We start from the raw sequence: 15,675 nt of genomic DNA, 5'->3' as shown, positions 1-15,675 counted from the left end.
ATTTAGGTAGTGAGTTGCAATTCAGTCTTCCAATTCATAATAGATTATCATGTTTAAAGATCATCAATATAATATGTGGAAGAAGAATGGGCCTTACAGGATCACTAGTTTACTGCTTTCCACTTCGTCTTTGAGCACCATACTGTGGACATTGGTGCCAATCAATAAAAGCAGACTTACTGTTGAGCTCTAGAACTTTGGCTGTTTGACTCCAACAATCAGCCTGTTTTGACAGCAGCTATTTAAAGACTGTTTCATTACACCCAGCTGACGACTACAAAAATACCAGATAGTATTTTATTTCAACTAAAATACAAGGAAGTGTTTTAGTACTTCTCTCATAATAGCCATAGATCAAAATACAGAGGAAGGCAGTATTTCTGGTTGCTCAGAATGAAGATTAACCTACATTCCTTCACTGTGGTGAGTACCTTGTTCGTATGATCATAACTTTGGCCAAAAGCACAGTACCGAAAAAATATTTCCAATCAGGCATTTTGCAGTGTGGGAGAAGGTGCCCCTCCTCTTTGGAACTGAGGACCTGCCGGCTGAGCTGTGGCAGAGCTCAGGAGATGGACAGATGAAGTTAATTTTGTAGAAATAATCTCTAGCATGATAGCAGGAAAAGAATTCAGGTACACTTTGTTTCCAGAACTGTCCCAAGAGCACACTACATTTGTCTTGGAGTGGTAATTCTGTAACAAGCAATAATTCCTCAGAGTTTGGGGTTTTTTTTTTTAGAACACTGATGCATGAGTGCAGATTCCACATGACCAGGACTCAAAAATAATAAGCCAATTTGCATCCAGTCCTATTGGGAAGTTGCCAATTATAAACTTTTTCCTTTAAAGTAGCAAAACAAGATGGTTTAGAAACAGGCCCTATCAATGAGATTTCAACCAGAAGGAAATGAGAAAGGCAACTCTGTCATAGGTCAGAAAGTCTGTGCAGGAGGATCGTCAGACAGTTTGGAGTTCTTACTGACATCTGTGATAAAACTTTCAGGATACAACCACTTATTTCGGTAACAAGAAAAATCTCTCAAAACACAGTGTAGGATATCTCAACTAAAATAACAAAATGACCAAACATCACAAATACATTTCACAGATTAACTTTTATTTTCTGATGTGCAGTTACGGTTTCTTGATCTGAGTTTCTAACTGAATATTACAATTTAGAAAAAGTTTTCTGCATCTTAAAAAATTAGCTATTCTTAGGCTTCCTAGGCAGGGATGTTCTGGATAGTGTAGTGCTTTCTAGCTGCTGCTAGTTTGTTCATTCTTCATTCAATATTTACAGTTTCATGGCTTCTGCAGGCCAGGTGTAGGAGTCGGCCAAAAAGCTGTTGTAATCGGTACTGTAAACCTGAGAGCGGATGAAGGCTTCTAGGTCCTTGGGCTGGGGATAGGTGGAAGCAGTTTTATTCCTGTAGGCTTCTTCTGCGATCTAGAAAGATGCATTAAAATCATAATTAGTGCTGATTTATAAACTATTTGAGTACTTTTAATAGGATTTAAAAGTTGGAATTAGTTCAAAATCAAGGTAAGATTTCATCTTCCCTGGTGCTGACAGTCTCCTGTATTCACACTGAATCTAGGCTAGTATACAGTGAGAAAGACTGGGAAAAGACGATGTTTGCATTTAAGTGAATCTGACACATGCTACTTTTGAACAGATTAGGTGTCATTGCTGTTACAAGTACAGCACTCTTCCTCATCCAGTAATATATTGGCTTTTGTTGTGCAGCAGTGGATAATACATTCCACAAACACCAAGCACTGAGATACAATTTATATGTTTTCATCATCAGGTTACTGTGGTTTACCATCTTCTCCAAAGCACCGTAAGAAAAGTTTGTTCCAAGCCTCCACACTCCCTGCATATCAAAGAAGTTTATTATTCGCCACAGTTTGATAATATATTTCTTAAACGTAAACTCAGGAGAAAAAATTAGTCCTATAAAATGTGTATGTTCAGTTCTAAGATGTTTGGGGGAAATACAAGTATTTGCTTGCTTTTTCCTCCCCCAGACCATACCTAAGTGAATTCAATTGTGCATCACAAGTATAGCTGTAGCAAAAGTGAAGTTTAGAAGGAGTTGGAGCCCACTCAACACATCTAGGTAGCCTCTCACGTCCGTAGAACACTTACTAGAGAAATGTCTATCTTGAGACTGGACATTCAGCAATGAAACCAAGGAAGTTTGAAAGACTGCTTTTATGCAGCAGCACTCTTTGGAAAGATCAGCTTCAAACTGTATTTCGCAATCAGACAAATGCTCCTACTTTGAATAAAAGGAAGATGGTCTCCGTCCTGCTTGCCCTAGCTCTCTCTTTAAAACATAAATGTTTTGGCTTGGTGAGAAGCTAAGACCTCAAGTTACAGTATTTAGACTTCCCTTCTAGGATTAATCTGAAGCTCAACCTGATCTGACTGAGCAGCACTTTGGGTGTTGATGTAAGAGTTCAGGTCTGTGCACATAATTATTGTAGCTGAATACACTCTGAATTTACACCCCATGTTTGGTATTCAAAAAAATGGAGAGAGTATTCCTCCCCTGGAAGAGGCAGAGGCCATTGCTAAACCTCCTGGGCTGTATGAGCCAGAGTAGGTACTTGCAAGAATAAAGTTTCAACAAAGATCAGGGAGACAGAATTGTTTGGTAACATTTTCCTTTCTTGTATTTGCTGTAACATGCACAAGCAGAGGAGGAATTTCTGTCGCTGTGTTTCTGCCAAACACACCAGCAGTTTGATTTTGCCTGAGGAATCCAGGTAACGTTTTGACACCTACAGAACAGTTATTATTTGCCTAAGATGATGTGAACTGTGAGAAGGATTTTTGTTAAATACACCGAATGAGTGAAGCTAGGGGAACTGTTTCACACATGAGGGCTCCTCGTTGTTCTTTCCAAAGAATATGCAGTAAGTGGAATTATTCACAGCATGGTGACCAAGAGAGAAAACAGTAATTGAGAAAACAAGGTCATGGAAGAGTAGCAAAATAACCTCCTAAAATGCTGAAAAAAAAAACAAACCCCTTCCTAAAGAACAGAACAAGGGAGGAACTGGGATAAAGACATTATTTGAAAACTTCCTCTTCTCTCTGTGGGTTTAAGTCGGTTACTGAAAATCCACCTGTATCAGCTCAATATTTACCAGTAAAAAACAACCAAATGAACAACTGCTGGCCCAATCTGAGCCATAAACAAAAAGCATCCCTTGGAGTTAGTTATTTTGGTAGGCCAGAGTAAGAACGGGATAAAAAGGGAGTAGTCCCTGGACACAGGGTGACATTTTGACAGGCAACTGATCACCGCAAAGGGCCAACACCCTTAGCTGTGCACCTCACACAACTGTAAGCCTGAGGACCCACTCATAACTGGTGCATGGCTCAGTTTGGGCTCCTCAGACATAAACACTTACTATAGTTCCATATCCTTCCTTCTTGTACTTGAGTTACATTTACGTTTATGAATTTAAATTCAATTTTGAAACTGCTACTTGTCCAAGACTGATTGACGTGAACCAACTTCAACTTGTGTGGAGGTGTGTTAGCTGATCAAATCAAATGCTAAATGACGTAGAGAGTGTGGGAGAAGAGAAGCCACAACAGACTGAAATAAATGACTTACCCTTACAGCAATTTTCAGCGATACTTGCTGAATAGTGACTAACGGAGGGTACAGACGACCCTCCTGTAAATTCTCATCCGAAACTTGCTGAGCTATTACCTAGAAAAAAAAGCAGACATGTTTAACTTGAAATGCAGATGCAGCTCTGCCTCTACAAGACAGTGATCTAGTCTTAGGCAAAGAAATGGTTTTGCTTTCTCAAATCACACAGATACTGCTTAATCCACCTAGGCAGTGTGGTTTACAACCAGCCTTATCAATAGGAGTAGCTACACAAGAGCTAGAAATTTAGGGAGTTACGCGCTTTTCTCACTCAGACAGTAAGACTTATTCAAATCCAACACATCCGTTTTAAGAAGTGAAGGGTCTTGGGGCTGCCTTTGGGTCTAATGATAGTTATGCTATCATTAGCTAAAATCTGTTTGTCATTTGGAGATGTGAAATAGCAAATAGCCTTTCAAGTGATCCAGATTGGGATTCAGCTGATGCCAGTTAGCTAACCTGTCTTCTACCTTGTAATCTCATTTGTGGACTTGAAGGTTCAATATCTTAAGTGCCCATATTTGTACCTTCTAGGGAACAGCTAGTTAGAACCAAATCTAAATATCTTCTAAGCAAACTAAGCACAAAATCAATACATTAAAAATGGTCTGACTGCATGCAGTTTTTAATGGCTGCCTCCACTAACATCCTATCCTCTGCTACAATTCTCAAACTAGTAAAAAACATTAGGAGAGATTTGTATCAGCAGAATTCAAATTTCTCTACCTTGCTTTGGGACAGAAAGGAGTGACTCTGGGGAGGGGATGTCACTTGCTCTTTGAACAGCTGGGAACACGTAACAGTCACAAGGAAAGGAAGTTCTTTGTACAGTGCAAGCTCATACTTAAAGCTGTTACAGTTTATAAGCGGTTTCCATTGACATTTAGTACATTGGGCTTGCTCCTGGAGTGTGTCCTTCCATTTAGTTTAATCCAAAAGGAAACCAGTGCCCCTCTCCGCCCAGTACCATGCCACACCGTGCACACAGGTAGAGTCTATAGGGACACCAGGGAGATGTGCTCCAGGAGACCATTCTGATGCAAAACAGAAGAGTGACATAGAGGCACCCTTTGTGTTCTCATCAGTAGAAATTATATACTTTTGTGGAAATAAAACTTAGATAATAAAATATTAGAACCAAATCACTGACTGATCCAGGAGCGCAAGGATACTACTGTGTGATGTGACCTGCAAAGGGTACTCTGTGGATGGAAGGAAAACTGGTCTGGATAGCATCTGGTGTTGTCATGTATGACCCATCAAGAGGTTCTGAAAACACAGGGAAGTCCAGGAGACACTGTGAAATGAAGCTGCTAACATGGGCCAGAGAGAAAGCAAGAAATGCACTTTTGAGAGAACGTCCTAGGAAGACACTAGTAACAGAGCACAAACTGCTTCCTACAGTTCCCGTTGTATGTGGGAAAGAGGACCTTGTGTATGTTGCTTGCTAAATGGTAGGCCTGTGTCAGAAGAGATGCCTGGCTATCATCAATTCAGCCTTTCTGACAGAAGTAGGTAAATAGTTTGAATTAAATAGCAAATGCTATAGTAACTCCAGGTTCAAAGAAAAAACAGCAAAGTTCTCTTCTGCAATGTACTCAGCATGCTGGTAGGCATAATAAGTTTTTCCATTCAGAGTGCAAATGGTAACAAGAGCAACAAGAGTTCATCCTCTTGTTGAGTATAACAAGTAAAGGAAAATTACTTATTTACATTTTAATCCAATACTGAGAAATGCAGCAGAGATAAAACCACACTAGGGGGAGCTAAGACAACGTAAATTGTAGGTTGTGCTTTCCACAATAGCAACTAGGTTAGTTAAAATTGATCGGCAGCCCTCTGGTAAAACAAGATGTGCACCTGAATGTGTAATGAGGAGCTTACAACATGAGGTTTCTGCTGTCAGCAGTTCAATGGGGCTCAGCAGGAAAGATGAAATCTGAAGAAATCAACAGCAAGTTGCTGTTAGTGTGATGTGCTGAAAAAAAAGGTCAGGAGTAGAGTACTTCTGTTGTGTGATGGGGTTGATGGAAAGCAAGCCACAAAACATTTGAGTGCTGCTGGAAGTAGGAGAGATAGCAAGCTTATCTATTTAGATGCCAGGCTATTCCTTCTGAGAGACTCCTGTAACAGCCTTAGAAACTAAGCAAAACCACAGAAACAAGCATTTTCAAAGCAAATGACACTTTCCTCATGTGTTCTCTCAAAAATGCTCCTCCAGAACACCAGTTCAGTGGCAGGGGACAGAATGATGAATTAACACTGGGAGTTATTAAGAAAATAAGAGGTGACACAGAAAATGTAATTACACCAATGTATAAATCCTCAATGTGCTACTGCTTGAACAGTGTGCATTTTTGCTCCTCCTGCTTCAAATAAGAATGGGACAGAATCAAGAGGGGTATGATCAAAAGGTTATTTTTGTTTTACAAGGAAACAAACAAAATTATAAACGAGTCTTGGGAGGAAAAAAAGAAGAGACTATTGAAAGAAAATACATCAGACAATCAAAGATGAATGTTTCTCATGGCACTATAGGGAACTCAACTCATCAGAGAGCAGAAAATTATGAGAGTTTCTTTTTCCACACAACTCATAATTAGACTGTGACACTAACTGCCAAATGATGTTCAAATGTATAAACATGTTTAAAAAGCCACCAGGCTCGTTTATGAAAGATAATCCATACAGGGATAAAATTTCCAGTGCAGAAAGGCCATATAGAACTGGCTGCCAGAAGCTGAGACGCCATTTCAACAAAAGGATCATTCTGTATCTTCCCTTCTGTATTTTTCCTCAGCTTCTGCTACTGCTTCCTTTCACAGGAAGACACCAAGCAGAACCCACCCTTACATGCAACCCAGTAGGGCTATCTGGCTATTTTCATGTTTTAAATTTTAGTTAATTCAAGTTTTTAATACAGAAATTAGCTAAGCCTTATTGCAGAACTTCAATGAAAAGCAATCAAGACAACAAATGGCATAAAGCAAGTGGGGCTTCTTGGGTTTTGGAGGACAAATTCTCTATAATGAAAGGATTTAACAGGATTATTTCTGGAGTAACTTAACTGTAGGTCATACATGCCAAGAATATTTCATTAGTTCATAATTCTCTGTCCCTTTGTTGTGTTTGGTAGAACTTAGAATAACAGGTAATGTCCCTTGTCATCACAGAGTAATTGCCTAAAATTAAGAGTTATTACAGCTCTCAGCACCTTATATTTATTGTCTAAAATCAAAGTTACATCCTATTTTACTTGGCAGAAAGAAAAGAACACTGCAAGTAGAATTTGTTGTAATTACAATAAGCTGTTTGTGACATTTATTGGATTTAATTGGAGAGGTGGCAAAGCAAGAAGACAGGAGGTGCAGGCGTGCAGCCTGGGATGCTTCTTTTTTATAACTGCTTTTTTCAGGTAAACTACTGCTACAATCTGAGAAGGTCTCTCTGTCTAAAATGAACGGTTTTGGTGCTTTCAATTTTGCACCATCTTGGGTGCTTCCATCTCAAACGGAGAATACAAACCACTCTTCTAAAACCCACATTAAGCTATTTTGATTTTATCCTTCCATTAAAAAAGCCAAGAAAACCTAACAAAAAGCACTTCTGCTTTTGCTACGTACTGTAATTTCAGCTGAGGGCCTACACAGCCCTCCCAGCCTTCACACCCCGACACATCTTCTAGCAAAGGCTTCTCTGAAATCCATCCGTGGTTGCCTTGCTCAGTAGCCGCCTGTCCCTCTCGCACACTGCCTCGCACAAAGTAAGGAGACCAAATGTGAATGCTCTTAGCTCCAGCTGTGAGGCCAGTAGCCATCCACTGATCTTGCCACCAGCAGAGACCTTCTATGCAAAAAAAACCCACCAACATTTTCACAGGTCAAAATTTCTAGGGATTTTACTAGAGGAAGTCAATTGTGTAGCAAAACCTTTACCAAAAAAAAGAAGTCAGGCAAGAACCTCTACCTCAAGAGAGAATTTTAAAGCTTCCTTGCAGTTTCTGATACTATTTTACTTCCCTGTTACATGTCTCTGTTCAGTTAAATTTCTTTGTTCTGGACAGATTTTTTTCTGAGTAGACTGCCACTTGAAATGCAGTTGAATCCACACATATGCCACCTTTCATCCATAAGCACTCTATATATAGGAACCATTTCACTCAAACCAAAATGAAGCAACTCCTAGAACGAAATAAGACAACTGTTTAACACAGCACTTTAGACCAGCAAGCGAGGATCACTGTATCCAACTGAAATTACAGGGGAGGATTTAAAGGGAGGATATAATTACCCAAAAACGTACAAGATGGATCATTGCCCTCCTAGGATGGTTAAAGCCAGTGGAGACAGTCTGGGCTTTTTACTAATTTTAAAGATGGCAACTGTGAATCTCTTTCTTATAAAGGGCAAGCTGCTGGCAAACTGCTTTAAAGATGCCATAGTCTGGACCTTAAAGAAAGCTTTCAAAAATCCAGCAAGGACAGCATGCAGGGCCTGCTGTTTATAAAAGCTTCCTATGACATACTGCCAGTCAGAGGATCACACTGCCTATCAGTTGCCTCTGAGTGATAGTAAAGGACCATTTTCTTCCTGTAATCCATGAAGAGGACAGAAGGAGCAAGAATTGGAATGCAATGCCCCTTACAGAAGCTGCAAGAGCTGAGTTAGGCATTCTCTCACTTGCTGCTAATCAGTGCAGTTTTCTCTCCTACAGAAGGAAATTACCACTGAATTGAATCTAGGTCAATTAGAGTTAATTTGGTAAACTGAGGCTAGACTTCTTCCTTATTTCAATACCCTTAAGAAAACCCCCAAAAGCATCAAGCTTTTAATGACTTTGTCTGGACACAGTCAGAGATCTTCATGCACTTCTAGTCTCTGAACCTGAGCTCTCTCTGAGAAGGCTGAGCTTGGGGACATATTCCTGGGAGCTGAGCAGCCAGGAACTTCGGCAAGGATAGCCCCCATCACTGTGGACAGAAGGAAGCTGAGTCTTGCAAGGCTCATTATATTGATCTTGGTGCCAGCCAAAAGCAGAACCAACAGAGGCAATGAAGGAGGCAGGAACTCAAGGCCAGAGCAGGAAGAGAAGGAGAAGGGAAAGGTGAGAAGCAAGAGCGGTAAGGGTGTAATGACACTATAGCAGATGAGGAAAAAGATGCTGGACCCAGAAAATCTAAGAAAGTTACAATTTTGTTAAGTGAGAAACAGCTACAGACAGATTAACTTATTGTTTGGGGGGATATTTTTTTTGGTAAAAAAATAAAAACCTAAAGTGTTTGATTTAAACCACTGCTCGTAATCGAGTTTGTTTGAATAAGGGATTCTAAATTAATAAATATATATAATATAATCCTATGCACTTATGATATCATAATGTAAGATGTTAGATTTTGAACATTCACTGGAAGTAGGTGGTGAATAACTCCCAGAAGAGACAGTATTTGCTCTCTTTTCATCTCTTGCCCACTGAGTGGAGATAAAGGAGGAGAGGTCACATGTTGGGTAATGGCAGAATGTCATAAAGTTGCTTGAAGAAAGAAAATAACTAATGCAGAAAAGGATAGAAAAGAAAATGGCAAGAATAATGTGGCGATTGTGTAAAACTGTGGTGAAGGAGCCACAAGGCAATGAAACACTTCCACCAGCTGTTGACAAGGGAGGTCCACAAAAGATGACCCCAACAGCTCTATTTAAAAACAGCAGAAAGCTAAAAGAAATTCAGTCTATTTTTGCAAGCAAAACACACCCACAAGTCACCCCAAAGCTGCCAACATCAAACCAGAATTCCTTTCAATCTAAAAATCAAACCTATGTGCGTGTGTACGCAAACATATGTGCATTCACCTATGGTAATACAGTACTGGTTTTTCTCTTTTTCCCTTGCCAACAGGAGGTGTGGTTTATGTCAGCTGATCTTTGGAACACACATTCACTTTTTTTAAAGTAACTTCTTCAAACAGGATTTATAAAAGCCAATACACCTTGTAAATAAAGACCTTACACAGGAAACACTATTTTAGCAATTTTGAAGATAATGCTTAGCGTTTTCTGTTTAATTGCTCATTCTTACCAAGTTACTAAATTAAGGAATTTAAGTAATTTTTAACAGTACCTCAGCAGTTGTGAGGAACACGTCCTCACTAATATGTCTCAGTCCACACGAAATGACACCAAGGGCAACTCCTGGGAACACATAGGAATTGTTACCCTGTCCAGGATAGAGAGTTTTTCCATTTGGAAGAGTGACAGGATCAAAAGGACTTCCACTGGCAAAAATACCCCGGCCCTAAGTTGGAACAAGAAAGCGGAAGAAAGCACGTTAGTTAAGAGGATACTGTTGAAATATTTCACACATCGTTTTAAATATTTATCACCTTGGAAGCTGGGTTGCATCTATTTTGTGTCTCTTCCAAGAAGGTGTTAAGAGCTATTTGACTATGTTTCAAAAACATCAGGATGCTGATCCTAGAGATCAGTGGTGATTCTCTGTGACTATCTGATGTCAAAGAGTAATGACTGCCTTATTCGGGTAAGAGATATCTGTACAGTTCAGAAGAGGAGAAACTGAAAGCTCGCCCTCATTGTGCACTCTGTGCACCTACACCTGAAGAAGGGTATGTGGGAAGAAGGTATGCACGTGGAACTGTAAAACTCAAAGCGGACAATACTGTCATGGTAACAACGGGTGTGGGGTGGCCCAGAAGCAGCAACAGTGGCTTAATAGCTAAGAGGAATATTAGGTCTGGTGTCATTCAGCAGTATGCATGATCAGAGTTGTGATACCATCAGAGCACTAAGAGATGGACTCTCAGGGAGATGGAATCTCACTGTTCCCCTGGAGTAAGGAACACCCTTATGGGAGCACATGCTGGAACCATCAAGGGCTGTTCAAGGACGGCAGAAGAGGCACCTCAGAGGTGACTCACCTACAGCACTACTGATTCTCCCCAGATCACTCCTGCTACATAGAGAGAGAAGTAATTTCTACAGCAGGCAATGCAGGTTTGGACTGAGAGGAATAACATTGTGCAGGCTCTATGCCCACAGCCCAAAGGCCCCTGTGAATTTAGGTGGGGAAGAACAGCCAGCCTTTATTTATGCTAGCACTGCTGAAGTGCTAAATGTCACTGTTAAATACTTCAGAGGTGCTTTGTATCAGAAATATCTATGTCTATTTCAGAGAACTGGAAATGTGCATTTTAAAATATGCCACTGTTGCTATTCATCTCTTCAGAAGAATATTCTGTTTGGTTTGGTGTCATACGGTATTATCATGGCCAGCTTATTATACGTTTTGGTGACAGATCAAATACTTCAGTGTGTCTTCTACTCTGCCTACCAGATGTTACACACTGTAACCAACCCTCCATGTAGGCTGCTTCCCTGGCTCTTGCATCGTGCTGTAATTGTGTGCAGTGGGCAATGAGCATGCTAAATCTGTCGTTTAAACACTGTGAAACTGTCATTCAAACTGCCCTGTATTTGACAAGAAATCCAAACACAATCCACTGTGAAACACATACAGTCAAGTACTCATACATTTCAAATTCTAGACTGAATACAATAATAAATGAGTGCAATTCTCTTCATTTTCACCTGTGTTTCCATAATAGAAATCTTTGTGAGGAGGAGTCAATTACCCCAGTTCTTAATAAAGAATTCTTTTAAAGATTCTATTTCATGTATTGAAGTATTTTCTTACTCTAAAGAGTATTTATAAAATGTCAAATTAAAACCATGCCACTGTGTGTATATATTACACAAAGTGGGGCAGCTCAAAAACAGGCGTAAGGCTTTAATGACTGACAGTTACTGATGTTTGAGTTATAATAAAGATTTTAAGTCTTGCCTGACACCAATAAAAGCTATCAAATGTTTTTACAAGGGTGCAAGCATGTATTGACTTCAGTGAAATTGTCTTGATAACATCTGAAAACCACGTTAACTCATTTTCTCTACACACAGAGACGTGACTAGTACTTGCTATGCCACCCTCTGTCTTCCTCCCATTTTAATTTCAGTTTTACTTTTCACTATGTACACTGGAGAGATGTTAATCTTTGGTTACCTCTGTATATTTGTAGCACTGCTCAGCAGTGCATTCTGCCTTGCTGGTAGGGTTGCTGAGAGCAAAAATAATAGGACGTTCATTTAAAGCAGCCATATCCTGAAGAATTTGCTTAGTGAAAGCACCACCAATTGCAGCAACTCCTAAAGAAGAAAACCAGACAGAACAAACAGACAAATAAAATCAGTTCAGGTAAGACATGCGTGTCACTTTTAAAAGAACAGAGCTCCTTTTACTGCAGGCTTCCCTCTTTAAAATGGAGTTCAACCTGTTTTCTAACATGTGGTTAAAATAAAGTTTTGTATAAAAGATTTTGTGGAAGTGAAACTTCAGTATTATCCCTAACGTAAGGCAGAACCTATTCACCCCTGTACGGCCTGGTGAATTTATCACTTCACTTTTTCTCAGGCCCTTTATATATCTTAGAAGTGTATCACCCAACCTGCAGGTAAGTTCAATAAGGAATAGAGAGGTTCAGCTCTGGCTCCTATAGTCTCATGCAACAGACTCGACAGTTTCTCCCAAAATCCAGTCTGTCAGATTTCATTTTTTTATGATGCGGTGAGTCAAGTCTCTGCCTTCTACAGCTGAACATTTTGTCATCTCCAGCCTCAGCTGATGAATAATCCCAGTTTTGAGTCTAACCTGTCAGCAACAACCCTTTTAATACATCCGTTTCCATCCCACCGGACATGCTTTTCTATTCTCCATACAGTCCACACTTCTAAATGCTTTTCACAGGGACTGTCAGTTTTGCAGTATGAAAGCATCTAGTATGAAACCATCTTAAGTTGGATTCTGCGGCATTGCGGACACGTAGCCAGTATCATGTCTTGGACCTTAGATGCTTCACAACCAAAAAGAGGTGTGTGATATTTTTGAGATGCTAAGTACACCTGCATTTCTGCCTAATCTACAAGAGTTGGGAATCCAAGGATCAGGTCCTTGCTCCCCACACCTTCAGTGGAAAACAAATAAACAGACCTTGCAGTAAAACTAAGGATCGTTATTTTGGGGGCGGCCCCTCTCACCTGGCTTGTAGAGAAGGTAGCCTCTTTCTTGCCCCTGATGCCTGGCACCCTGCTCAGCTTTCCACAGAGCATCCCCCTTTCAAAAGCAGAAAAAAGCTGGTTTTCCTTCTCGTCGGGGAGTTGGAATGGATTAAAACCCAGGCTGAGAGAGAAGTGACTGGAGCTCGGGTCTCTCTTGAGTCTGTACTCAAACCTCTCATCACTCATGCTCAAATGAGCATCCCAGCATTGCCCAGTTTAAAAGGGCAGCTTGGTATCTGCCTAAGGAGAGAAGAAGGTACCTAAGGAGAGAAGAAGGGGTCCTCGCCTTGCAGAGCTTGCAGAGCTGGCTAGGAGGTCATACACGCTTCAGAACTAACATTCCTCTAAGGTATCTCTGAATATTTTCCGACTGCTTGTGTAGAAAGCAGCGTATCATCTGTCACATCGTATTTTTGCAAATCTGAGCTCTCTGTCAATTCACCTTCTGTGAATGGACAAGGATGCTTAGATGCAAAAAAGGTCTACTAGACCAGTTGGGCCACTCTATGTTTGATGAACAGTTACGGCAGTCACCATTTTGACCCACTTGTGTAAGAGCCTGGTATACACCTTAGTTTCTGGCTAAGTCTGCATTTGCCAAATGTTTAATGACTTCTTTAGGCTAAACTGAGGCTTTTGCTTGAGCCACTGCAGGCAATGAAATGTGTATGAGGATTCCCTAAAACAGAGTTAAGTAAAACATTGGGAGAAGGACATTAACATATTTCCCTATGATTCCTGCTGCCCAGGGGAAGATACTGAATGACAAGTCACCCAAATGAAACAAAAAACAATATTAATTTAAGATGCTGTTTCTGTAATGGATAATGAACAGCCTTCATTATATAGTAGGGATAGAAGAAAGTTACCTTGAGGGAGTGCTGCATAGTTTTATATATATAAAAATGATACACAGTAACATCTGTATTTCATGACAGCAAATCTTCCATAGGTATCCACACACCTTTATCTAGAAAAATATCACAGATGGATCAACCTGTTCTTCTGTTCCACTAGCTTTTTCAGCCTAGCATTCTTTTAAATGATTTCTATAGATAACTTGGTCTTTGTCTTCCAGTCATACATTTATGTAGCATACGAAAAGATAAGCTTCATTTACCTCATTCATGATCACTGTGAAAAGCAGATTTTACTGAACAAGGACCATGTGGTCTAGACATAGTCGAAAAGGCAGCTCTTAAAATGTAGGATAATTTTCACTGTGGCATTTCAGATTTTCCAGCCTGTGATGAATGGTTTTACTAGCCAGACAGATTAATTTTCAAGTCTTCCACAGAGTACTTGCAGTTCATTCCTGAAACTGTCACTGAAATAACAACCAACCTACAGAGAGCCCAGCAATTCCTTACTGAGATCACAATCCTGAAGCTTTTACTAAAGAAAAAGTCTTTGTAAAATCTGTGGTTTGGTCTGCATGAAGGACTGGCAGCTAAGGACCTAAATATGAGGGGAAATGATTCGGATACAGCATGCTCATATTTGCACAGCTTTATCTGTGCTTAGCTCAGTTTTCTCAGTCTAAGTTTGAGGTTATTTGTATTACACTATACACAGAAGTAATTTAGGAACGTGATAAGGGTCTCCATCAGATGTTTAAACCAACTTGGATTATTCTCCCTGTAAAATGGATGGCTTGGAGTGAAAGCAGTGTTACATGCTTGGATAGTTACCATTTGTTCAGTTGCTTAATAGAGTCCATTATGCACCTAGTGTTTTCTAAAAACACACAAAGGTAAACTCTGTTCAGAGGAACTTGATCTTGTCTTCAGACAAAGCCACATCTCCATTTTTTCCCAACAAAGAAGAAGGTCATTGCTTTAAAGTAAAAGGAATTACCTATTAGCACGGATGGTTTTATATCTCTAACAATATCTTCTAGATTTTTCATTTCATCATGTTCATGGGCGAAATGCTGTTTCTCAGATGTTAGCAAGGCACGCCCCTGAGCAAGGGAAAAATAAGATGGTTATTATAAGTTTAATGGAACCTAATAACCTGGGATAAACAGTTCACAAAGTATCTGGTTTAACATGTCCTATTTTCATTTCTACTTTTGCTTCTGTCACTAAGTACCATATTGGACAAAGTTACACTGCGTACAGCTAACACGTTCAGGATAATTTAGAACTAATGTATTTCTCTAACCAGTAGGTAAATTAAATTCAGTATTTTTACTTTGAATGAGTAACAGCTGTAGAACACCACTGTATTAGCAGTGAAATGAAAGCATAATTAATTTCTTCTTTCAAGCATTCTTAATGCTGTTTTATGTGAAAACATTAGGTCAAATGCTTAAAGCTACTAATGATAAAGTATAAATATATTTATATAGCAAACAATATGTACGCACCAGAGCAGGGGGATTTGTAACTCAGCAAAACAAAAAGTTTCTCCTATTTTTTTTTGGCTTTTGTCTTGTCTGAAAGCACAGAGACTATATGGGGGGAGCATATAGACTATAGGTGAGCCTATACTGCGCTCCGCATTTTTCATATTTAAGTTATTCATCCTTAGGTATGGAATAAAAATAAATTCTATCCAGATGTCTGGTTCACTGGTTTTGCATTAACAAAATTGACACAGCTGTGAAAAAACTTTTGTCCTGATCTACACTGGCAATTTCCACCTATCGATGCCCAACAAGGTTTCCAAGTGGAATATGATAGATGCTGGAAAAAAGGCTATAGAATATCATTGACATTGACTGTGTGACAAACAGTGTAAGTAATGTGGAGTGCAGGGCAAGAAGGGAATAGAATTTGTGAAAATTGTATTAGTTATCTAACTACATGGACTTCTCTCTGTACATAGGCACCTGAAAACTTCAGCTGAAGAGTTTAAAATGCATATACC

General features: G+C 39.7%; 1 protein-coding gene across 1 annotated transcript in view; it reads right to left on the bottom strand.

Annotated features, from left to right (window-relative positions):
* Window positions 1-1,098: 1,098 nt before the first annotated feature.
* ME1 (malic enzyme 1) overlaps window positions 1,099-15,675 on the bottom strand; it is a 169,866-nt gene continuing 155,289 nt past the window's right edge. The window contains exons 10-14 of the mRNA XM_061460391.1: window positions 14,659-14,764; window positions 11,750-11,892; window positions 9,794-9,967; window positions 3,638-3,736; window positions 1,099-1,449 (exon numbers count right to left, since the gene is read on the bottom strand). Of these exons, the coding sequence (XP_061316375.1) occupies window positions 1,297-1,449; window positions 3,638-3,736; window positions 9,794-9,967; window positions 11,750-11,892; window positions 14,659-14,764 (675 nt within the window). The 3' untranslated portion in view covers window positions 1,099-1,296. The remainder of the gene's footprint in view (window positions 1,450-3,637; window positions 3,737-9,793; window positions 9,968-11,749; window positions 11,893-14,658; window positions 14,765-15,675) is intronic.

Source organism: Pezoporus flaviventris, unplaced genomic scaffold (genome assembly GCF_033815535.1).
Source record: "Pezoporus flaviventris isolate CSIRO_AGI_PZ_B2104156 unplaced genomic scaffold, CSIRO_AGI_Pfla_v1 ptg000031l, whole genome shotgun sequence".
NCBI lineage: Eukaryota > Metazoa > Chordata > Aves > Psittaciformes > Psittacidae > Pezoporus > Pezoporus flaviventris.
The sequence above is the reverse complement of the archived record's forward strand: the minus strand, read 5'-3'. Positions and strand labels throughout refer to the sequence as shown.